Here is a 25,991-nt window from a genome sequence, read left to right on the forward strand (position 1 = left end):
ACCCCAACGACAATTCAAGACCGTGGTAATGGAAAGGTAACAGAGTGCTCCGCAGCACTTGTTCCAGAGCTAGTTTGGATTCCCAAACGATATCGATCAATACCACCTAGCTCAGAAAGGGGGGAGCCACATGAAGCTTCTAGTTTCTCATGCCAGGCACACGTTGATATAGAAGTTTCTTAATGCTCTACACCTACTCTTGTCAACACCCAACAAGAAATCGATGAGTCTATGTCTCCCCTTATAAAAGTATCATCGGAAACCATTTCTTCCATTCGTTCATGGGAGCGTACACTACCATCTCTGCAATTTGATGTGGCCACAAGGATCATAAAAAGCTATCTGCCCACATCACCACCTATGACCCGCTGGACAAATTGGTTCCAAGAGGCAGCAACATCATTGCAGAAAATATGATCTACCCAAGGAAAGGGGGAGCATGTACTCATGCTCGACATTCTATTGCTTCCTCCCTAACCTTCTCCCCTGACCATGTAATTGCCAAATTCCAGGGATGTATATATATAGCTTCATACACAGAAAAGAAAATAAAAGAAAAGAAAAATAAAAAATAGTAAAAAGAGCAAGAGCATATTAAGAGGAGAAATATCCGTATGCAATAAAAAATTAGATTGACCTGTCCATAAACCTACTGATGCTATATCTGTGTTTGCAGATATAGCAGATGCACGAGCATCACACATTTCATCCACTCCCACCTTTGGTGAGAGGTATCATCTGTACCTTTCTCGGATATTTCATATGTGCTATCCTATAATTAAAACCGAATTAGATCATATATATGTACTAGCCAGAGAGGAAAATGTTGAGGAATTAGAATGGCTAATATGCCTATTGACCGTGACTGACCCCTACTCTGTAGAGGACATATCCCCGATAGCCCAAGACTTTCCTTTTCCACAAGATGACTATCCTCGCATGGTTACATTCTTGATGAGTTTATGTGGATGGAAAAACGAAAATGATATATCTGACGACGATGAATGGACGGATGAAACTCATGGCACTACTGAGGCTGACTTTATTTGTTTGGATGATGCGGATAGAGGCTTAGCCTTAGGGCTAGAGCCAGGACTCTACAACATCCTCTTACCATATCCTCAGTAGTAGTGTGGTGACTGGTAGGTAGGTTAGTGTTTTCAAGTTGTTTCTAGTTTGGAGTCCTTAAACGAGTCTTTAATTCTTCACACTGATGTGCCTCTTGAGGTATAGTGCTTGTTAGCTGCTTGTACAGGTTGAAAAGTTTGAGGTGGGTTTGCTTCCAAGTCCTGAGACTGCCACAATGTTTATCAAAATATATCTACATCCAATCACAAGCTGTCTCATCAAATCAAGGAGATCTCTAATTTCAGGTGTAATTCTTCCATGCCCACTCTCTTTCATTTTTACTGTTCAATTAATTGCATGAACTATATCACATGACCACATGGAACTTGTCAAAGCACTACTTAGTTTTTGAAGTTGCTTGACATGTAAGTGTAAATCCTAATGAGTTTAATCTTATTGGATATATTCTTGAGAATGCATGCAGTCTTTAGTTAACCCTAGAATACGATTGTCTTAGGTCTAGGGTCAAACCATCTTAATGTTTGACACCTGGCCATGTGTGTGTTGACCTCTAAGACATAGCTTTTACCCCTTGGTCGAAAGGATGTAAGAACACATTATAGTTCAGGAGCGAAGATCAAAAGCAATAAATTAAAAAAAAAGCCTACAATAAATGGCAATGCAAGTCTATTATGTGCTCTAATGTTGGCCTATTGCCTTATTAACACTTGGTAGGCGAGGAGTAGTCTACTCTAGACTGATGCCCTGGGTTGGTAGGGGGTAGCCTTGCCTAAGGTGAACTAATAGATTCCTGGAGAATGCCTTGTGTTAAACATGGTACCAGGAGAGATTGGACAACTTGAGGGGTTGGGAGAGGAATCTTACATCCTACCTCACTTAAAAAACGTGTCGATATTAGTTTTGCCTTAGGGAGGTCGCCATTGTGTGTAAAAATTGTCACGTGCATAAAGAAATAAAGGTAAAAGGCTCCTGTAACTCTGACGTTTCTCACTACAAGACAATGCTGCCATACACGCGTTTCATACACGCGATAAATTACGAACGCGTGTATGGTCGCGCTTGTATTTGAATAGAATCGGGCGCGTGTATTTTAGCATTTAAGTTCGCGTGTATATTTGCATTTATCAACGCGTGTATAAACGCGTTTATATACACGCAGTAATACACGCATCTATACACGATAATATTCACGGGGTAATACTCGCTATTATACACGGATAAATACACGCTGCTATACACGGATTAATACACGCATGGCAGAGAAAAACTGAAGAAAAACTGAATTCCTTTACAAAATTAAAAACTATTTTCCTAAAACCATATCATAGTACATTACAGTATACATCATTACACAATCCCACTACATGCATTTACAACAATGAAATATATTCAAAAATAAATCATGCATATGAGATGATAGAAATGTCATCAATTTAGAACATACAGTGACGGATTGGTTAGGGTTCGATCTCATCTTCAATAAGATCCATCCTTGCCAAACAATCAACATCAATATCCATTTGATCAATTGGTAAGGCTACGATTAAATTTATTCCACTATCGATATTCTGTACTCCATTGATAATGGTATCGATGTCCTGATCATCCTCATCAACATCACCATCATCCTCAATGGTAGGGTCATTCTCATGATCATGAGAAATGGCATGCTCATCCTCATTATCATGATCATCTCTTATTTCTTGATCATCGATCACAACATCTTCAATGGCATGTTCGACGTCATCTTCATTGCGGCTTGTTACATCCTCCATATGCTCCATATCAGTGAATGTATTATACATCACTTTGGAACGTGGTGCAATAGGGATGACGTACCACCATTTGATGTCATGCACCATTGGTAGATAGATAACCTACTCAAATACACACAGTACAGTAATTAATTAGCATATCAAAAGTCAAGGGGTACGCGAGCTTAGATATATATGTACATGAAACACATTAGTAAAAAAATGCATACCTGCTCACATTGTTGTGGCAATACGAGCCTATCTTTCTTTGTTTGCCAGAACTTTGTAGAGTCAATAGTTACATATCCACTTGCATGGCGTTTTATCGTTGCATCAGGCCCTTTTTCCACCACGTTCATTTGCCATTTGACATCCAAAACATACACAAAGAAGCGACGAAAGTCAAGCCTAAATATGTCTTGGATTATGCCACAATAATCATCCATTTTTCCATTAGCTCCCTCAAAGCTACTAATGACACCGCAATCTTGTGTATTTCTCTTTTCATCAATTCTTTGTGTTCGAAAATGCTTGCCTTCACACCATATAGCATTGAACATAGTGCACTGGACCAAAATAGAAGCAATATTTGTGTAAGCAATGTGAATAAATATTAAAAGAAAATCACTTACAACTAATGCAAAACATTAGTTCTATGTACCTTTGACATGCATCCTCGTGCATACTCCCATTCTTCCGCCGTGATATGCAGCCCCTCGTCGCTCTCTGCTCTCTCCATTTCCTCATGCAACCAATCAACATGGATATCATTCGGAAGTGTTGCTAGATGCTTAGGGTACGCCTTCCGAGAGCCATGTTGCCTCCGAAAGAGAGCTCTTTCTGCTTGCCTTTTTGTCTTTGCATCCTCATATCTTGTAACCCATCTGCTCATCACATCACTATTAAGGATACAAGTGAAATTGAGATCATCAATCCATGTTCTGTCAATTACTTTACTCTGTCCTTTTCCTTGAGGCACAATAGAGGTCATCCTCAAGTCCTCTTCATTGCTCCATAGTCGTGGCAAAGAGCTGTCCACCTGACCAAGAAATTCTGAAATATATACAAGAGACTCTTGTATCAACCAACCCTCGGCCATGCTTCCTTCAGGCCTTGTACTTTGCCTCACAAAGTCTTTTAAGGTCTTCATGAAGCGCTCTAGGAAGAACATCCAACGTGCATGCACAGTACCACATAAAGCAATTTCGTCCACTAAATGCACAATGAGATGTAGTTGACTTGTGAGAATGGTTCACGGAAAAGTCTCCTCTACCAAACAAACCACCTCCACTGCCATAACACGCGCATCATCCAACGTGGCTGGATCAATTGCTTTGGAACTAACATATCTGAAAAATAAATAAATAGTACGTTATACCTCATGCACGTTCATTTTGCAAGGTATAATGAAGGGTGATCTGAGCATGGGTTTTACATACCTCACAAGCTCGCCCATCTTATAAATACATTTTTTCAAACTCTTATTCGCACAATGGTCGATGCTAGTAGGTAGTATGAACTGCGCACATAAGAGCACATTTATGGTTTATGGCATTACAAAATTTAATTTCAACGTACGTACAAGACTTGGAAAACACTTACTTGAAGCATCTTGTGCCAATCGTGGGACTTCAACCCATATAGTTGCTCAACGCCTCTTTTCTTAGTGGTTGTAAAGGCTCCCTTCAATGATCTCATGCATCCAGTGGGAGTACACAAAGTGGTGATGGCCTGCTTTACCTGCTTCTCCTCTTTCTTTGATATAATCCATGGTGCAGGCGGAAGACGAACGTGCCCACCCACCTCTCGTGGCCAAGCTTGACGCATACGTCCTGCGACCCGCAAGTCCTCACGTATGCTAACATTATCTCGTTTACCAGTAATATGTTCCCAAATACCAGATCCCACATTCTTGAAGATGTGCATGGGATCAAGAAGATGGTTGATCTTAAGATGGGTCCAATATGGCAGCCGGAAAAAAATGGAGTACCTGCACAAGGGATTGCTCTATGTGACCTTTAATCCAATTAGAGACTACACAAAACAAGATTGAAAAAACATCACTATACCTGTTCATGCCATCTGGAGGAAGAATAGTTGTAGACTCCCAAATACGCTTCCAATCTTTTGCACGAAGTGTTTTTGGAGGAATGTTACTCTTACTAGCAACATATTTAGGATGATCTGAGGGGAGAAATCGATGATGATTATCGAATATAGTCTTACACAAACCATCAGCATACTCATGTACTAACGAAGGGCCACAAACAGGACATGCATGTTTACCCGATGTTTTCAAACCTGTTAAAATATAAATAAAAGTTAGAATAATAAAGTCAAACCGTCTAATTAATATATATAGCCAATAGTAATAGAGTAGGGAGGTAATTAGAATTCTTACCAGAACAATCGCTGTATCCTGGAAAGTCATGCATTGTCCACATCAACACTGCTTTTAAGTCGAAGTGTCGAGAGGAGGGAGGCCTACTAATGTCCACCACCGCAACACCTCTCCATAGTTCCTCCAACTCATTAATCAGTGGTTCAAGATAAACATCCATATGCTTGACTTTATGTTTCCCTGGAATTATGCTTGACTTTATGTCGGGGGGTCGGTCTTTTCGAGAAAATTTTTTCGCAGGTCGCGTGTACGAACGCGTGTAGAAGCGCGTGTAACCTGTCTGCAAAGTATGTTCACGCGGATATACACGCGTTTCTGGACGGGTGTATACACGCGTTTTTTGACGGGTGTATACACGCGTTTCTGCAGACAGAAAACTGCGGCGTTTCAGATTTCATGATTTGCAGGCAACTGACTTGAATGATGATATTTGTGTGAGTCAAGAGACAGCCCATGATGTACATGAAGATGTTTGTTGCAGGTTCTTTATGGATATTCCAGGTTCTTCATCCGATCCATTTGCGTACAGCAATTGGCTGATGGAGATGCTGAATCACTTTGGGCGCCAACCTGGTCCGGTTGAGCTTACAGAGTATATGTATGCCCATCCCCCTCCTTCCCTGCCTGGTGTCTATACCCCTATCGCGAGTATCCAGGGCACTCCAGTGCCGTCTATTCCTCCGAGTCCGACAAGACGGCATGCAGCTTCTCCTCTTCCACGTCCACCGAGGAGACATACCTCGTCCCAGACACACTTACGTACACCCTCACAGCCACCATCACGTGCTCCCTCAGAGCCACCGTCACGTCAGGGCTCACAGCCACCGTCACGTAGACAATCCCCCAGTCGTGACTCCACCCGCAGCAGTAGGAAGAGTGGGAGTGGAGGATGCGGCGGGTGCTTTGGTGGGGGAGGTGGGGGAAGTGGGGGAGGTAGTAGGGCACGCGGTGAGAGAGGAGATAGAGAGAGAAGAGTTAGAGGAGACAGTTCGGAAGAGGAGGAGATGAGAGAGATAGAGAGAGTAGTCTGCTATGATGTGACGGATAGGGGCGGGATAGTGATGGATGCGAGGGGGAGGGAGGTAATGGAGTACATGCGTGGGGTAGTATCAAACTCATATAGAAATTGTTTTATTAAATTTAAAGATCAAAATAGCCGATTAGTTGGGGAGGTGATAGAGGCTGTACATAGTCGGTACCCCAATCCCCCACATGCTACATTCTCGGATGTATGGGGAAGGACGCGAATAAGGGAGATCTTAAGTAATAAAAGATCTCACCTTAAAAAACTCGCGTACGATGACCGGCTAAATGTAGCTGCGGGTGGCTATCCTGCCGAGAAACCTGCCACTGCGCACAAACACGAGTGGAAGGAGGCAAAGAAACGAGCAGAGGGTGGCGTGAAGAGTAGGCAGCATGTGGAGGCACGACGGATCCAGATGGAGACCATTGGATCTTCGCATTTCGGATCTGGCGGCGTCGAGTCATGGGAGGCAGAGTTCGTAAGTATCCTGCCACTTTATTTGATTGTTTACTTAATTCATTGATTCTATGATTGTTTTAATCTTACAAATTGTGTTGATTATGATACAGCGACGAGTTACGGGGAGGAAGCCCACAACCCACGATACTGCGTATGCTCGCCGGCATAGCAGACGTGACACGTGGGCCATCTTCAGAGCCGAGGGACGTATTACGGACGCGCAGTTTGAGATGGCCATGAGACCATACGGTCGACAGGTACTTGAAAATTCGTAACGAATGGTTTTGGTTTATTGAATTGCATATATATATACTTATATACTATATATTACTTGAACAGGCACAAGCTGCTGATGATCCACCGCCGCCGCTGCTGCAGAGGGTGGACGTGAGCACTACTCCTCGGACATTCCGACCGATGTGAGCTCATCTGAGCATGGAGGGAGCACCGAGTCATCATCTGGGTCTGAGTAGTACTCAGACTTATAGTATCACATTCCATATTGAGGATGTGATTGTATATATTTTTTTGTAAACTCAAGCCATGGGCTACTTCGAGATATGGACTCCCTTGTATACATGTATGAAATTTTGATAGTAATATTGAATTGATTGATCGATAGTATTACATTCATGTCTGTCTTGAATCGTGTAATGACAATGTATGCATTCATGTCGTTCTTGTCTTAATCTCTCTCGTGCATATGTTCTTTGTGGATGGTCTAATGGGATGGTCTAATGCACAAAAAAAAAAACCAGAGAGTGCTATTGGGTGCTGGAATGCTGGAACAGTATTCAGGCACCAAATAGCACTCTCTGGATTTTTTTTTTTGCTCTCTGTTCGCGTGTATAAACGCGTCAGAACTGCTAAAACTCGCGTGTATCTACGCGGATACCCTGGAAAATACGCGTGTATTAATGCGTATAAACTGGCAATTACGCGTGTATAAGCGCATCTAAATTAAAGAAACGCGTGTATAGACGCAGGTATAAACACGTCTGGAACATTGGAACTGAACAGGATGCGGCTATACACCCGTGTATAAGCGCGTCTAATATAAGAAAAGGCGTGTATAGCCGCGTGTATCAACGCGTCTGTAAAAAGAACGCGGCTACACATCCGTGTATACGCGCGTCTGAGTGGTACTATACACGCGGTTTTACACGCATGTCTCTGGCCGCGATGATACACGCGCTGATACACGGGCCCGCTACTTTTTTTCACAAGTCATTTTTAGCGGCTAAGAGCGCGGGTATGAGCCCGATCCCTTGTAGTGTCTTGTGTCCCTAGGCTCGTGGTATTAACTTGTTCTTAGAGTCGACACGTTGTGGTCATCTGTTTATTTGTTAAGCTTGGTTATTTTTCCTGACTTAGGCCAGTTATAAACCTTGATTAACCTTTGACACCTTGCTAACTCTTGATTTACTTTCAATAATTTTAAACTCCTGTTAATTTGCTACACTAGCTCATTCATGTGACCCCTTAAACTAAGTTCTCATAGGAACATCCATTGTGGTCTAACATGCTTAAATTTATTACACTTTATATCTTTTGAATTCTAGCATACTTTCACTCTACTTCCCTATTTTGCAGATGGTCTACCACAACAAACCCTATCGAGCTTACCATACCATAGCTTCCGAGGACGGAATCTACATCAGGAAAGGGGGCATGTTAACCTATGACGGACATTGAGACGTACTATGTTTTACGTCATGTAATTAATTTAAGTACTCTGAGTCATGGGCCGGGCTTGTCGGCACCACATGTAAAGGGTAAAGGGATTGGGTGATCGTCGATGAGAGGCACACCTTGAATATCATTAGGATAAGGGTTAGGATCGGCTGGCCATGTATGGGCGCCAGTGTGAACAGCTAAGTCACCTATAAGAGTCAAATGTAACCCTAAAACTCTCATTCTCAACGTGTGGAATACAAAGGGTGCTCTTGCCTTATCTTCTCGGTCCCCTTCTCCTGTGTGTGTGTGTGTGTGTGTGTATGTGAGAGAGAGAGAGAGAGAGAGAGAGAGCGATCGAGCACTGTGTGGCGGCACGGCGGTAACGAGGCAGTAGAGCGACGACGGTGGCTCCTTCTTCACAGCGACATGAGAATCCTTCACGACGGCGGTTTGAGTGGTTAGTGACACACCTTTGCTTTCTGTTTGAGCTTGCTAGTTTCTGGTTGTATGCTTGCAGCCATTCGTGGCTCGCATACGGTATTCGGCAAGTCCCGAGCTCCCGCTCAAACTGTCGTCTCGTGAATGCATCATTGTGAAGAAGGAGCCACCGTCGCCACTGCCGTTGCCGCTCTACCACCTCGCCACAGCCGTGCTGCCACACATTGCTTGATCACTCTCTCTCTCTCTCTCACACACACACACACACACAGGAGAAGGGGACCGAGGAGATAAGGCAAGAGCACACTTTGTATTCCACACATTGAGAATGAGAGTTTTAGGGTTACATTTGACTCTTATAGGTGACTTAGTCGTTCACACATGGACGCCCATACATGGCCGGCCGATCCTAACCCTTATCCTACTGATGGGTGCCCATGTGTGAACGGCTAAGTCACCTATAAGAGTCAAATGTGCGCTTTTACCACACGAGTCAAAGCTGGGGACTTGCCAAACACCGTATGCGAGCCACGAATGGCTGCAAGCATACAACCAGAAACTAGCAAGCTCAAACAGAAAGCAAAGGTGTGTCACTCACCGCTCAAACCGCTATCGTGAAGGATTCTCGCGTCGCTGTGAAGGAGCCGTCGTCGCCGCTCTATTGCCTCGCCACTGCCGTGCCGCCACACAGTGCTCGATTGCTCTCTCTCTCTCTCTCTCTCTCACACACACACACACAGGAGAAGGGGACCGAGAAGATAAGGCAAGAGCACACTTTGTATTCCACATGTTGAGAATGAGAGTTTTAGGGTTACATTTGACTCTTATAGGTGACTTAGCCGTTCACACATGGATCCCCATACATGGCCGACCGATCCTAACCCTTATCCTACTGATATTCAAGGTGCAGTACCTCTCATTGGTGATCACCCAATCCCTTTACCCTTTACATGTGGTGCCGACAAGTCTGGCCCATGACTCAGAGTACTTAAATTAATTACATGACGTAAAACATAGTACGTCTCAATGTCTTAGACATTACATTTCAAGTCAAAAAAGAGACCGAAACGCCTTGGGTATGCGCCAAAAAGAAAATCTCTGTCTCTCTCTCTCTCTCTCTTGCAAAGTGTGTGTGTGTGTGTGTAAAGACAAATAAGCACGTACATTAATTTCTTATGCACTCACATATATGCTAATATTAGCATATGTGCATAAAACAACAAGCTTGCATACTCAATTTCAATTAATAATTACAAATTGAGAACAAATTAAAACATAACAAAAAGAGAAGTAATAAAATAACATAATTGGTAATGTGCTTACCTCTCAAATGTGGATTGGATAGTGCATGTTCGAAGCAGATCTGCAATCTAGGACACACGTGGGAGAAACAAACCTATACACACATTGCATACATTAGTAATAGATTCACATACACAAGCTCTCTCATCAGGAGCGAAGATCAAAAGCAATAAATTTAAAAAAGATCCTACAATAAATGGCAATGCAAGTCTATTATGTGCTCTAATGTTGGCCTATTGCCTTATTGACACTTGGTAGGCGAGGAGTAGTCTACTCTAGACCGATGCCCTGGGTTGGTAGGGGGTAGCCTTGCCTAAGGTGAACTAATAGATTCCTGGAGAATGCCTTGTGTTAAACATGGTACCAGGATCGATGTTAGTTTTTCCTTAGGGAGGTCGCCATTGTGTTTAAAAATTATCACGTGCATAAAGAAATAAAGGCAAAAGGCTCCTGTAACTCTGATATTTCTTGTGTCCCTAGGCTCGTGGTATTAACTTGTTCTTAGAGTCGACACGTTGTGGTCATCTGTTTATTTATTAAGCTTGGTTATTTTTCCTAACTTAGGCCAGCTATAAACCTTGATTAACCTTTGACACCTTGCTAACTCTTGATTTACTTTCAATAATTTTAAACTCCTGTTAATTTGCTACACTAGCTCATTCATGTGACCCCTTAAACTAAGTTCTCATAGGAACATCCATTGTGGTCTAACATACTTAAATTTATTACACTTTATATCTTTTGAATTCTTGCATACTTTCACTCTACTTCCCTATTTTGCAGATGGTCTATCACAACAAACCCTATCGAGCTTACCATACCATAGCTTCCGAGGACGGAATCTACATCAAGAAAGGGGGCATGTTAACCTATGACGGACATTGAGACGTACTATGTTTTACGTCATGTAATTAATTTAAGTACTCTGAGTCATGGGCCGGGCTTGTCGGCACCACATGTAAAGGGTAAAGGGATTGGGTGATCGCCAATGAGAGGCACACCTTGAATATCAGTAGGATAAGGGTTAGGATCGGCTGGCCATGTATGGGCACCCATGTGTGAACGGCTAAGTCACCTATAAGAGTCAAATGTAACCCTAAAACTCTCATTCTCAACGTGTGGAATACAAAGTGTGCTCTTGCCTTATCTTCTCGGTCCCCTTCTCCTGTGTGTGTGTGTGTGTGTGTGAGAGAGAGAGAGAGAGAGAGCGATCAAGCACTGTGTGGCGACACGGCGGTAACGAGGCGGAAGAGCGACGACGGTGGCTCCTTCTTCACAACGACGTGAGAATCCTTCACGACGACGGTTTGAGCGGTTAGTGACACACCTTTGCTTTCTGTTTGAGCTTGCTAGTTTCTGGTTGTATGCTTGCAGCCATTCGTGGCTCGCATACGGTGTTCGGCAAGTCCCGAGCTCCCGCTCAAACTGTCGTCGTGAAGGATTCTTGCATCATTGTGAAGAAGGAGCCACCGTCGCCGCTGCCGTTGCTGCTCTACCGCCTCGCCACAGCCGTGCTGCCACACACTGCTTGATGACTCTCTCTCTCTCTCTCTCTCTCTCTCTCTCACACACACACACACAGGAGAAGGGGGCCGAGAAAATAAGGCAAGAGCACACTTTGTATTCCACACATTGAGAATGAGAGTTTTAGGGTTACATTTGACTCTTATAGGTGACTTAGTCGTTCACACATGGACGCCCATACATGGCCGGCCGATCCTAACCCTTATCCTACTGATGGGTGCCCATGTGTGAACGGCTAAGTCACCTATAAGAGTCAAATGTGCGCTTTTACCGCACGAGTCGGAGCTGGGGACTTGCCGAACACTGTATGCGAGCCACGAATGGCTGCAAGCATACAACCAGAAACTAGCAAGCTCAAACAGAAAGCAAAGGTGTGTCACTCACCGCTCAAACCGCTGTCGTGAAGGATTCTCGCATCGCTGTGAAGGAGCCGTCGTCGCCGCTCTATTGCCTCGCCACCGCCATGCCGCCACACAGTGCTCGATCAATCTCTCTCTCTCTCTCTCTCTCTTTCACACACACACACACAGGAGAAGGGGACCGAGAAGTTAAGGCAAGAGCACACTTTGTATTCCACATGTTGAGAATGAGAGTTTTAGGGTTACATTTGACTCTTATAGGTGACTTAGCCGTTCACACATGGATCCCCATACATGGCCGACTGATCCTAACCCTTATCCTACTGATATTCAAGGTGCGCCTCTCATCGGTGATCACCCAATCCCTTTACCCTTTACATGTGGTGCCGACAAGCCCGGCCCATGACTCAGAGTACTTAAATTAATTACATGACGTAAAACATAGTACGTCTCAATGTCCGTCATAGGTTAACACGTTGACATGCATGTCTTAGACATTACATTTCAAGTCAAAAAAGAGATCGAAATGCCTTGGGTATGTGCCAAAAAGAAAATCTCTCTCTCTCTCTCTCTCTCTCTCTCTCTTGCAAAGTGTGTGTGTGTGTGTAAAGACAAATAAGCACGTACATTAATTTCTTATGCACTCACATATATGCTAATATTAGCATATATGTGCATAAAACAACAAGCTTGCATACTCAATTTCAATTAATAATTACAAATTGAGAACAAATTAAAACATAACAAAAAGAGAAGTAATAAAACAACATAATTGGTAATGTGCTTACCTCTCAAATGTGGTTTGGATAGTGCATGTTCGAAGCAGATCTGCAAGCTAGGACACACGTGGGAGAAACAAACCTACACACACATTGCATACATTAGTAATAGATTCACATACACAAGCTCTCTCACTCTCTACATCTCTCACAACACACACATACAAATCTTCTCTCCATACATAATTAAGAAGGTAAGAAGAAGGATGGAGAGAGGGGAATGAGATATACACACATCACACATTTACCCTAATCTCTCCACACACACACACACACACACACACACACACACACATAAGAAGATGAGGAGAGAGGGAGAGGCAAAACGCCATAAGAAGATGAGGAGATGGGGAGAGGCAAACTGCCCAAGGAGAGAGAGAGAGAGGGAGCTCTACACACACACTTCACTAATTCTCTACACACACACACACACACACACACACACACACACACACACACACACACACACACAACAAAAGAGTGGGTTGAATGGAAGAAGGCGAACGCTTGAGGGATGGACGCATACCTTGTCTGGATGTTCGACGTCGTGCAAAACAAAGAATAATAGGTTCTCGGCTGTAAAAAAAAGTTACGGGCATCGGTATATCTGTCAAAATATTCGTCGATATATGCGTCGGTATACACGTCGGTATATGCATCAATATATGCATTTTTGAAAATTACCCATCTGACTTTTCACCTCCAAGTTTAGGACATACATACCGACGTTCGACATTTGTGTCGGTGTTCTAACGTCGGTATGCCCTAAACCTCTAGTAGTGGTGGTGCACTAAATCCCAATGCTCCATGCAGCAGCATGACTAATGGGAAATGTAGTCGTCATTATCTGCGTGCCTTCTCTGAATCTACTATGGTGGGTAGCGATGGCTATCCTAATTATATGCGTCGAGGTCATGGTAGGAACATACAAGTGAAAGGAGCTATCATTGACAATCGGATAGTGCCATTTAATCCTTTCCTCCATGAAATACAAGGCACACATCAATGTTAAAGTATGCTCCACAATCACAGCAGTTAAATATTTGTATAGATATGTGTACAAGGGTCATGACAGCAACAATCAGAATGCAGACTGTAAATCATGTAGAAAGGCAAGGAGAACTAGAACATTCAACTGATGGTGTGGTGGATGAGGTCAGTAGGTACTTGGATGCACGTTATGTGTCAGCATTAGAAGCATGCTGGCAAATTTATGAATATGATATGCATGAAGAAAAGCTCGATGTCCAAAGATTACAAGTTCATATTCCCCTACATCATAATGTCATGTTTCGAGATGATGATGATTTGCAAAGTATAATTAATAGAGAAAGAAACAAAAAAACTACCCTTTGCATGTAATGAGTTGCACGATGATGTAAAAGATTTACTTTATAGTGACTTTCCTAGCCGATGGGTTTGGAACACGAGTCTTAAGAAGTGGACTAGAAGAAAGTTAGGCTATATCATCGGTCGCATGTACAACGTTTCTCCATCTGTTTGGTGAGCAAAGGCTGTAAGTCTTTTGATGACTTCCACACTTTTGATGGGCAAGTCTATCCTACTTTCAAGGGAGCATGCATAGCTAGAGGTTTATTGGAAAGTGATGAAGAATGGTTTATATGTATGCAAGAGGCCGCTCATCAAACCGGATCGCAATTGAGACACCTATTTGTCACAATTTTGGTGTTTTGTGAGCCAGCCTCTCCTGGCCTTTCTGTGGGCAAGATTTTCGTTAAAAATTTTGGATGATTTTTTTTCATGCATTACAACTGACTATAGAGAATTTAAATGATCGTCAGGTAATGGCAAAGAATGAGGCTCTATTGCATTTAGAATGCATTCTTTAGCAACATGGCCAAAGGTTGGTTGAGTTTGAGGGAATGCCTCCTGTGGTGGACAGATCAACTGTGTCCATAGTTACAAATGGATAATTACAAGAAGAGAGAAATTTAATGTTGAGTAGTAGGCACAAATTTCTGATCAAATGAAAACAACTCTAAATGATTGTCAATTAGCGGCCTTTAATCAGATTTTGGACGCAGTATATGCAGGTGTTGGTGAAGTGTTTTTTCTCGATAGTCCAGGAGGGTCAAGAAAGACCTTTCTCTATAATTTTTTCCTCTCTCGGTTGCATGGGGAGGGTCATGTTGCTTTGGCATGTGCATCTTCTCGCATTGCAGCCATGCTACTAGGCAATGGTCACATAGCTCATCCACGGTTTAAAATACCATTGGACCTACATGCAGCTAGCACCTATAACATAAAGGCTAGCTTGCAGATGTTGTGAAGCTAGCTATGCTAATAATATGGGATGAGGCACCCATGACCCATCAATATGCGTTTGAAGCCTTGGACAGGACATTAAGAGACATCATGGGTAGTGATCAGCTTGTGGAAAGGTCATATTGTTTGGTGGAGATTTTAGGTAGATCTTGCCAATTGTTCCAAAGGGAGGACGATAGGACATTGTTAATGCTACATTATGTCACTCACAAATATCGAGAGACACTACAGTATTGAAGCTTACACAGAACATGCAGGTACTTCAAAATGGTAATAACTTAACAGAGCATGAATTCATATAGTGGGTTCTAGACATTGGCAATGGAATAGAGAGGGAGGGAACAAAAGAAGGTATTGTGTCAATTCCATCAAAAATGCTTTTAGAGAGAGGGTCTATGGAGGACTTGATTAAATGGGTGTATACAGGGCTTCTAAGTGTTGTAGATTATGCATCGTATTTTAGAGAGCATGCTATTCTTGCACCTCCAAACCTTGAAGTTGATGCGATCAATAGCAGTGCACTGGATTCCATGCTAGGGGAGAGTAAGCAATACTTCAGTGTAGATTCAGTTAATAACAGTGGTGAAGGATCTTTTTTATATGCAACAGAGTACCTGAACAGTCTTAATCTTGGTGGTGGTTATCCACCTCATCGATTGATTCTGAAAAGAAATGCTCCAATAATTTTATTGCGTAATGTAAATCCTTGAGAGGGATTGTGCAATGGTACTCGATTAATATGCAAGAAATTGGACACAAAGGTGTTAGAGGCGAAAATTATTACTGGGACTAATATTGGAGATAGGGTCTCATTCCAAGAATAACTGTCATTCCACATACATTTTGCAGCTTTCATTTGATATGAGGCGGAGGCAGTTCCCTGTTTGACTCGCATTTGCCCATGACAATAAATAAATCACAAGGCCAAACAATGTCTCTTTTATGATTATACTTTTAGTTAGGGATAGTTATATGTTGCTTTCTCGCGTGTGTGATCATCGAATGCTGTCAAGGTATTTCTTCAAGATACTACTTGCTATGAGACCAATGTGAGTGGTCGAGAGACAGTTTGTACTACCAATGTTGTATATAAGGAAGTTTTACATATGGCAATAAGAAGTACCTAGAAGCAATTTGTTACATGTCTAATTTTTACCATTTACCATCGAGTTTTATTGGTAGACTTGGAAAATATATCAAATGCTATGGCAATTATCCATTCCAAGATGCTTTACTTCCGAGACAGTGTGTATGTGATTGACCTGATTTGAGAGCTATAGTTTTTTTACCAGAACGTCCTTTCAGTTTATGATCTCTAACTTGGGGGAGGATATCCACCTTATTGCTTGGTTTACAATAAGTAACATTATTTATGCGTAGATCTTAGATGCTTCTAGGTAATTATTTCAGGTATTGTATTGAAGTTATGTGTTCTAATTTTCTGTATGTGTCTTTTTGTATGCATGTGTCTCTCTCCTATTAAGCACCTCCTTTCCCCTGTCGTCGTATGACAAGACAAGGATGCATGCCAAAAGGAGTTTCCATAGCTCTTCGTTCTTTGTTTTATGTATATATTCTAAAAAGTTTTGTTTTGATTTAGGGACAATCATGTATGACATTCTATTCACTTTGGATATGTTGGAGTCGAGGGTTGAAGGTTTACAACCTATATCCATTTTTTGGTATTTATTCATATCTTTTAATGATTTTTTAGTGCATGACATATAAAACTTACATTATTTATAGAGCCACCTCTTTGGTGTGCACCCCTTCCTCATCAACATGTTGCTGGGATTATGATAGATGGCCACAAGGATGGGTGCGTAAACTACAAAAAATTCTTTCAAGATTTCCATGTTTGTTTATATAACTTCTTAATTTCTTCTTTGTTTTAGAATTTTTGCCTATGGTGGATTTTTTCATGGTTAAAGTTATGGAGGAGGGCATTGAAAGATATGGGATTAGCGTTCCCAATGAGGAGTTGGGAGTATACTTATTTACAAAAGAGTTGGCTTGACCCGTCCCTAATGGGCAAGAGTAGCCCACTACTAAGCAAGGGTGGAATAGCATCTAAGTGGTAGTGGATAGATTAACAAAGGCGGCTCATTTCATACCCACAAAGGTGAAATATACAGTTTCTATGGTGGCTCAAGAATTTATGGAGAATGTGTTTAGGTTGCATGGAATGCCTAAGTAAGTGGTGAGTGATAGGGAACACCAACAATATGGATGTCCAATGCACTTCTCACAATGGTACCCAAACCTTCTACCAGGAAGATAAATCAGCTAAAGATGGCCAGCTCATCATCCATGTCTTGGTGTCTACCTTGTCACATACCTGCATTGTGGCGCTCCTGAGTCGAAGCTCCAGCCTTGCTAAGTAGCATCCTCACGTGAAAACAGTGGCCCTGCCATAAACTTTGTTAGAGAGGAGATGTTGGAGAGATCATCACAAGCCCCTTCAACTTCAAGCCTAGCAAGGTTTCAACCCTCTACGTGTCGCGCGCGCAGAGATGTTCACATGTGTGTAGCCGGGGACACACATCACTAGCATATTCCTCTCAGAAACCACCATCCTCGTCTCCTATTGAAAATCCACCTGAGCATAAAACCCCATATCTAAAAAACCAACTTTTCAATATTCTTCTGACATTATGCCACCTTCCCCTCTCTTATTCATATAAACCTCCTAGCTCAGGCTCAAGCCCTTCATATATGTCACATGGTCTCCCTCGAGCAGCTCTAACCCCTCTAAACATTGCCCTCTTGGCAGCAATTTCAGCATCAATTGTTGCAGCATCTTCCACATGCAAGTTTTAATTTTCGGCATTCTTTCAGCTGGCAGAATGATTATTATTCAAAATCAACTTTTCAAATTTGATTCTTCAACCGTTGTTCACATGGCCATGATCACATGAAATTTTTTTGGTCCTGCAAGGTGTGGAAATTTGATTTTCCATCCGGTCAAAAAAGGTGGTTTCAGTAGTCTAAGAATAGCAGCAGCAAGCGTACGGTAAATTAAGAATAGTAGCAGCGCGGATGGGAAGGTTGAGATGTCATGAAAGTTGGCAAATTAGCACCCTCGAAAGCCAGTAAATCTGTGAATTCTGAGCGACTCCCCTTGCTCTGCATTGAGGCCAAAGCATGCAAGCACACAGCTCCAAAAAGGACTGAGCTGGCTGCCCTCCTTGTCGAATGCCATCTTTAGCAATTCAGTGCTGCTTCAACTGAGCACACAGTGCTCTGCCTCTCTCCAAAGCCTACAATCGGCTTTCGCTACCAACCCCGAAAGCACTATACACTGTGTGCGCAGTGATGGAGGACCCCGATTATGTTAAGAGGAGACATGCTTGGTGGAGGAGACTCCCAAATGTGCGCACAAGAGGTCATGACTAACCTTGAAAGCATGAGATCCCAAAGCTGGCCATTCCCACAAATCAGTTGAGCTGCTAAGAGGATAGGGAGAAGCAACGGATTACAAGTGGCCTTGACTTTTTTGCCTCTGCAGCATCACCATTGTGTGTGAGTTAATTCGGAAAGAGAGGCTTTGCATCTCTATGCACTTCTGCAGGCCAAGGGACTTCATCTTTGTCGCAAGCGATGGATGCGACCGACCTCGCACCATATTGTCACCTTTTGCAAGATTTTACATCTGTAGCTTTTGCTATGTTGCCATCGTTCCCACTATCGTGTTCTCCATATTCTCTTGAACCCCTTTCTCGACTACAGGATGCATCAAATCAAATGTATGGAATGAGAAACCCCAAGTAACCTCTGCTGTGGCAACTGTGGACATAATGAGATAAGGGGTGGGTAGAGTGTCAAGCAAGCATGTCACATACAACCACCATGTCTAGCAGCACCCTGCTCTATTTGTGGTTGCTATCATTATTGAAGAAATGTTAGTAACTGAATTTGCCATGACATAGTTGTTGCTGGTCTTTCATGCTTTTTGCACACAGCTTCCTAGCAATTGAATGTTAATTATGCTTTGCAATTGTTTCCCTACTTATGTAGAGAGTATCTCTACAGTCTCAGTGAGCTGAAGCCAATTACATGATTCAATGCATCATTTTGAGGTTGCTCTTCCTTGTTTTTAGTATGAGCTTGCTAGCAGCTCCCTCGGCTTCTCATGTCTGGAGTGTTTCTTCCTGAGTAGCATAAACGTGCTATGTAACACACAAAAGTATTGAATTCAAACTTGTGTTAGTTGCCCTCGTGTCACACCAACTCTTGGCTTGACTATTTCTTTTTGGTTGCATGGTTATTGGCCTTTGTTCCAGGTTTGTTCTTGTTCATCAATTGTTATCAGAAGCTCAGTTGGTGTAAACCTATTTAAACAGAATTTTGTCTGTGTGAAACTTCTATTCTCGGCTGCCATGTCTCTCTTTCGAACACTTGCAAAGTTGAAGATCTTGATATGTTTTCTAAGTAGGATTCTTGAGTTTGGAAGAGTCTTCTAGATGTTGAGTTCTAAGCCAGGGCATTGCGGGGCCTTCATGGAAAAATAGAATCTGCTATCATGCACCAGTTTATTGGATGGCTTGTGTCTGCCAAAACCACATACTGATGCTACAAATGCATTGCATTGTTTCCAGAAACCCGAAAAATACTTTTTGACTTTGAAAGATATGATGATGTTTGTCTAGATGCCACATTCTCATTCCAGGTAATGCTCCCTTCACTAGACAAGGCCTTCTCATTGTTGTGGTTTGGAGGAACATGCTGCTTCTTTCTCCTTTACCATGGTACCTATACAATGTACAAGCTACTTCCTTCTCTATTACCATGGTATGTGTACAAGATGCAGACATCTCTCTCGAAGAACCCCCCAATACATACAATAATCGCTTGGGCCGTGACCACTTCTTGTAATATGCCCTTGGCCCTAAGCCCTTTTTGGCCTGCACAAGGCCATACCCCCCACTAGGCCAAGGCAGTCTGCCATAGGAACAAAACAGTGTGCGTATTGGCCACCTTTGATTTTCAGTGGTTGTGCTTTCTCTTGTGTTGTAGCTTTCGTTTAGGGTAGGTGTTCAAGGTGTTGCACTCATGCGGGCCATCACTCTCTCTCTCTCTCTCTCTCTCTCTCTCTCTCTCTCTCTCTCTCACGCACACACGCGCGCGCACACACACACACACACATAGGACGCTGTGAGCTAGAAGGTTGATGGCGACGAGGCACAACACATGGCAATGCTATTGCGAAGGCAGCATGGGGCATTGCGGCAGTAGTGAACTGAACCAATGCTGGAGGCATACAATTGTGCACGTGCAAGGAAGAGGGTTATGAATCTATGAATGCATAGGGTGGTGCTTGGAGAAATTGTTGCTCATCTTGGCCCCATGACCTTTGCTTCAGCGTCGAATCTTGGTCTCCTTCTCACAACTAGCCTTAGTTGCTTCTGATCGTGGTGGTGGACCATGAGGACTGCATGTTTCAAAGGCTGTAATATAGTAGCCTCTCCTATTCGTCATGCTCTGTTTCTTAAGCAGCCAGAGCATTTGCATAGCTAGTGCGAGAGCTGGCAGTACCAATTCAAAAGTGGTGGACGCAGATTTGGCAGCATTGGTTGCAATGAACGCTGCTCTCATAGACCACAAGGGCATTGGTCGGCATCAAGTGCAACGCTTGGTGTGTCATTACGTTATGGATCTAGGGGGACACCAGGAAATTGGCTAGCTCTCTTCTCTAATAAGGCATCTCACTTTTAGGAGTTTCTTTGCAAAGCCATAAGGCAACTCTCATCTTCAGGAGAGCAAACCTACAAAAATAAGAGGAATTTGGTGTAAAATCTTTTGACTCATGTATGACTTCAGCACCACTTCCTCTACATGTCCCGCTTGGTCAACTTTTCCCAACTTGTCTAAGGTCTTGACTCTTTGTAGATCAGTTGTGTTGTAGTTCCATCCCTAATAACACAATGTCCTCATAGTGCAATCTCCTCTGCAATGCTGGCCACACCATACAGCAAATGCTCCAAATGTCAAAATCGTCAACTGTTTCCATCTTTCAAGTTCCCCTTGGTATGCATATGTGCCTTCATGGTCCTAACTTGACCTCATGTAGCACGTTGTATTCCAAAATCTGTTTACCCTCCCTAGATTTCTCCAGTTTGGGCCGGTATGGACCCCAAAGTGTTTGACACACCTAAGAGTCCATGGATTGTAGTTTCGGTTTTGTGACCTTCTTGTGCAGCAATACTGGTTGCACGGCCACTTTGATATGACCACTATGTTGGGTCCTTCTGATGATATGATATATATGAATAGGGAATATTGGTGCCATGATTGGACTCACCCTTACCCGAATGATGATGTCTCTTGCCAACTCTACTTACCTGGCTTCTGCCAACCTTCTGTCGACCCACATGATGATATAGATGATGGGGTTATTGATGCCGTCTTTGGTCTCACCCTCACCCGCATATCAATGGTGAGAATGGTTTCCACTTCACAGTAGCTTCCACCAACTCCATCTGAAACTGACAGCTTTATTTGCCCAGTTGCCTGATATATGGGGGTTCAAGCCCCTTGGATGCTGCTAATAGCTGTGAGTGACAGGGGGTTCAAGCCCCTTGGATATGATTGCATGTGAAATGGGGGTTGAAGCTCCTTTGCATATGATCTCATCTTATATGGGGGTTCAAGTCCCTTGCATATAATCTCATACCATTGTGCGCAGCTTCATTGACTTTCATGTTCAATCTGATACCTTCTGCAGATATAAATATATGTATGATCTCTGAAAAGAATGTGGTGGCTTCACTGCCACAAGGCTCCTCATGGCCTTAGTGGACACCTTGCCGCTTAGCGGATACAATCCCGCTTGATATTCCCAAATGATTCATCTTGGCGGTTTTGCATGGCGGTTTTGCATTCATTGCTCTTACATGTTATATGATATATATGAGAGTACCATGCCGACACAACGGTCCCATACCCGCTGCATCAATCTTCAAAAGATCAGCTTCCAGTCCCATAACCGGTCGCTGTAATGCATACATGGCCCCTTTGTTGCTTCATTGATATCTATCTGCATATGCTTCATGATTCCATCTTAGATCGACCCTGTAGGTTCCATTCACACGCCGTTTCTACCACGAGCAGTACCTTGTGCCTCTCACGCTACAACCCCCTTGTGTCAACAATCACATGCAAACTTCATCCATGCGTCTGCAGAAGAACAAGCCTTCTCCACCAAGGGTTCTTCGTACTTGCCTCATGCTAGTCTCTGGCTTCACAACTACAAGCCTACTCCTCCAAGGGTTCTTCGGTCTTGCATCATGTCACTTTCAACCCAATACATCTGCATCCTTGTAGCTTCACAGCTCTGCATTTCGGCCAATGACCTAATTCAAGTTGATTCGGCTTACCACACCGTTTCTTCTTGGCACCTGTATTGCCGTTTATTCCACATGCTGATTTTGCTCAATTCCCATATGTTCATGCATTTTAAAATTCCACATACCCATTAGTTCATATCAATATGTATATTCAAAAGATGTGCCTCTCCCGGATCACACGGTTCGGCTAATTCTACATGGTTGTCTTGTTTCCCCTCACAAATGATCTTGATGTGGCGTTTCCAACCCGCAACCACGAAGTCGAGTGCTGCTGGTCTGAAATGTGCCACTATATCTGGATTGTCGTTTTCTTCAAATCTTCACCTTCCATGGTGGTTATCTCATGTGAGGTCCTAAGCCCGCTGTTCTTCTGATTCAAAGTGCTATATCAGCTCCACCAGGACCGAGTTTCATATATCTTTGACTCTCCTCGTATGAATGATATGGGCCTCTATTAGAAATTGGCCCTTGCCAACAACTCAGTTGGACTTGCACCTTGATATCTTCCCTTGTATCCATACCAATCATTCCACATGCCAAATAGCTCACTGGTCAACTATGGATTTTCACAAAAGAGACTGCATATGTACATTCTACTTGGAAAACCGATCACTTTTCATATATAACATGTCTTCAAATTCCATCGTTTGGGCATCCGTCGTCCAGAGCTGCCTTGTTATTGAAGCTTCCATATTTGCAGCCTAGGTCCCCGGCGGTCTCGACCAAGCATGCCATCATGTACCTCGCGTCCACACACTCGTGATAGGTATATGTAATCATGGGCAAATTCCATCATCTTGATGCTCAAAAATGAGTTTTTTTGTTGTCGGCTACTTTTGTGCCGTCGGCTCTGTGACTGTCATATAGTCTTGCTCAAATTGCCGTTTTTGCTGTTTTTTTTAATTATGATTTCTTCCGACCTGGCATCACATGCCCCCCATGTGGGCTTCCCAATGATCCATGCTCTGATACCAAGTGTCACGGGCCCCAGGATCGGGGTCCCGGACATCGATGGCAATTCTACATGCATGAAGAACCCAACCTTGATATTGACTGCTTTATGCACATGATTAACGAGTAGTACATGGATTTTGTAGAGCTCTCCTAGATTCCACTCGAATTGTGCATGAGTGTCGCGTACACTAAAGGAGAAGAGTGGCACTTTGTGATCTTTTGTGATCGACAAATTGTTCCACTCACACACGTGGAATACTCCACGTGCCCAAACAACCAAGAACCTTTTTGAATTTTAAAACAAGCGTAAGGAAAGTGGAAATTCTTCCACAATGGCATAGACAGGTTGTTTCTTCCATGTGGTGTAATATGAAGGAAAGGAGTGGAGCAACATTGCATGGGACTTGTGAAAAAGAGCTAAGTTGAAGCCACGATAGAATCAATCCTTCAATCAAGTATAACTTGAAACACCCAAGAATTACATATGGATCAAACGCATGTGAGCATAGTATCGCTCATATTTGTTTATGTAAGAGTATGCAATAAGCATAGTGCTTTAATTTTCAAGGCTCATCTTTAAGTTGTACGATATTTGTATGAAAGAGGTTTTTCAAAAGGTGGAGTCAACAAACAACATTATGTTTATGGAGCAAACATCTGGTTAGAAGTAGAAAGCAATTGTCTTCTAGGCACGTGCCAATGTGTTGAGAGTAAATTCATTTTGTGAGAAACGAGCGGTTGCAGTGAAAATGTTTAGCTACTTCTAATTCTACTCATAACCTATACTAATCAGCATTTTGAGTTCAAATTGAAGCTGTGTATATCTTATTACAACATTCGAAGGACTTACATAGAAACTTTTAAAGTTCACGTAAAAATTTGGGATACCAATATTACTGTGCTAATCAAAGTAGTAAAAGTGTAATTGAGAATTGTTTAGGATCCACCCTATGCCAAAAAAAAAAGACTAGAGATTAGAAGTGCTTGGAATCGGCCACCATATGGCAATCAATACACTACTCTAGTCAAATTAGTAAAGTCGAGAATTGTTTAGGATCCACCGTTCACCAAAACAACAAGTGCTTGGAATCCACCATATGCCAAACAACACAACACACCATAACTTTGCAGGACCATTTGTAAATGATTTCATTTGCAACCTTGTTTAATTGATCTCTCTCTCTCTCTCTCTCTCTCTCGTCAGGGAACGAACCTCTGAGCCTAGTTTTTAATTTGGAAAATCTTGAAAATGCGCCATTCGCTATTTTAGTTTTTAAAAAATAACAGAATAATAATAAATGTGGTCCTCCGAAGCTTGTTGCACTGGTGACTTACCCGATGGATCAAACGGGATCACCTTCTATAATCTAATTTAGCAGAAAAATAACAGAATAATAATCTAATTTTAGTTTTTTTTTTAAATAACAGCATAGTAATCTAATTGGTCCTCCGAAGCTTGTTGCACTGGTGACTGCACAACAGGCTGATGAGAGAGAGAGATAGACAGACTCACAGTGTGTCTGGGAATGAATGAATGCATAATAGCATGGTCCCATTACCCTATATACATATGTGCACACGCCCATGCGTGGCAACGAGAGAGAGAGAGAGAGAGAGAGAGAGAGAGAGAGAGAGAGGAGAGAATGATACTCATGGGGAGACTAGAGAGTAGGGAAGAGCGAGAGCGAATGAAGGGAGGAGTGATCGAAAATTATAGACACAGTACCGAGAGGCGACGATGCGCGCATGAAACATATTGATTCTTATTATAACAAGAGCATTCCGTGCGTGAGAGCACTGCCCCTAAGAGAAAGAGCAAGTGGCCATGCCACTCACCCCCTTTCTAGCTATTGGTCGGGACACATGCAGAGGGCCTAGGTGGTGGAGTGGAGAGAGAGGGCATCGACGAAGTCGACGTGGGAGCAGGAGTAGAAGGCCTCGGGGCTGTCGGAGCGCTGCCAAATGACGTAGATGAGGTGGCGGCCGGCCTTGGCGGCAGGCGTGGTGCGGGGGATTTGGTAGGAGCCGCTGTCAAGCGTGGTGGTGACGTTGATGAAGGGCGGGTCCTCCAAGTCTGCCCATTTGAGCGGCTCAGTGGGCTGGTAACCATCCCGGGTGACGTAGAACTCCAAGAAGCCCAAGTGCGGGGCGGTGGCCAGGTAGAGGTATGTGAAGGGGACGCCGGAGGACAAGGAGGTGGCTGGCCAGTCGGAGCGTGCCAGGTCGAGGCCCTGATACTTCTCCCGCCCGGCGCTGCACAGTTGGCCATCCGGAATGAGCTCGCGGTGGCGGCCAGCGGCGTTGGGCAGGTTCACCTCCATCCAATCATAGAACGCTTGGGTCCCACTCAGCGCCACCGCGGCTTGGCAAGCTGCCGACGTGGGAACCGGAAGCTCCAGGTAGCAGTTGTAGACGCTACTGAAGGGGTCCTCCATGCTGCCATGGCCGCTCGCTACGCCCAGCAGGCCGCTGGCGCACAACACCATAATAGCCACAACTCCCCATGACCTCCCCATCCTCACACTATGACCAATATTGCCTTGTCTCACCCTCCTTACTGCACGCATATGCTGCACGTTCCAACATGCATTTCATATAT

The 25,991-nt window shown here is 43.3% G+C and overlaps 1 protein-coding gene across 1 annotated transcript; it reads left to right on the top strand.

Moving 5' to 3' along the window:
- Window positions 1-13,874: 13,874 nt before the first annotated feature.
- LOC147638904 (uncharacterized) lies at window positions 13,875-25,987 on the top strand. Its single transcript, XM_086792887.1, has 2 exons — window positions 13,875-14,121; window positions 25,262-25,987. Exons 1-2 carry the CDS (start codon window positions 13,875-13,877, stop codon window positions 25,897-25,899), a joined length of 885 nt encoding a protein of 294 aa, XP_086649013.1. The 3' UTR covers window positions 25,900-25,987.
- Window positions 25,988-25,991: the final 4 nt, after the last annotated feature.

This window comes from Cibotium barometz, chromosome 4 (genome assembly GCF_041138505.1).
Source record: "Cibotium barometz isolate CiBa-2024 chromosome 4, ASM4113850v1, whole genome shotgun sequence".
Classification (NCBI taxonomy): Eukaryota; Viridiplantae; Streptophyta; class Polypodiopsida; order Cyatheales; family Cibotiaceae; genus Cibotium; species Cibotium barometz.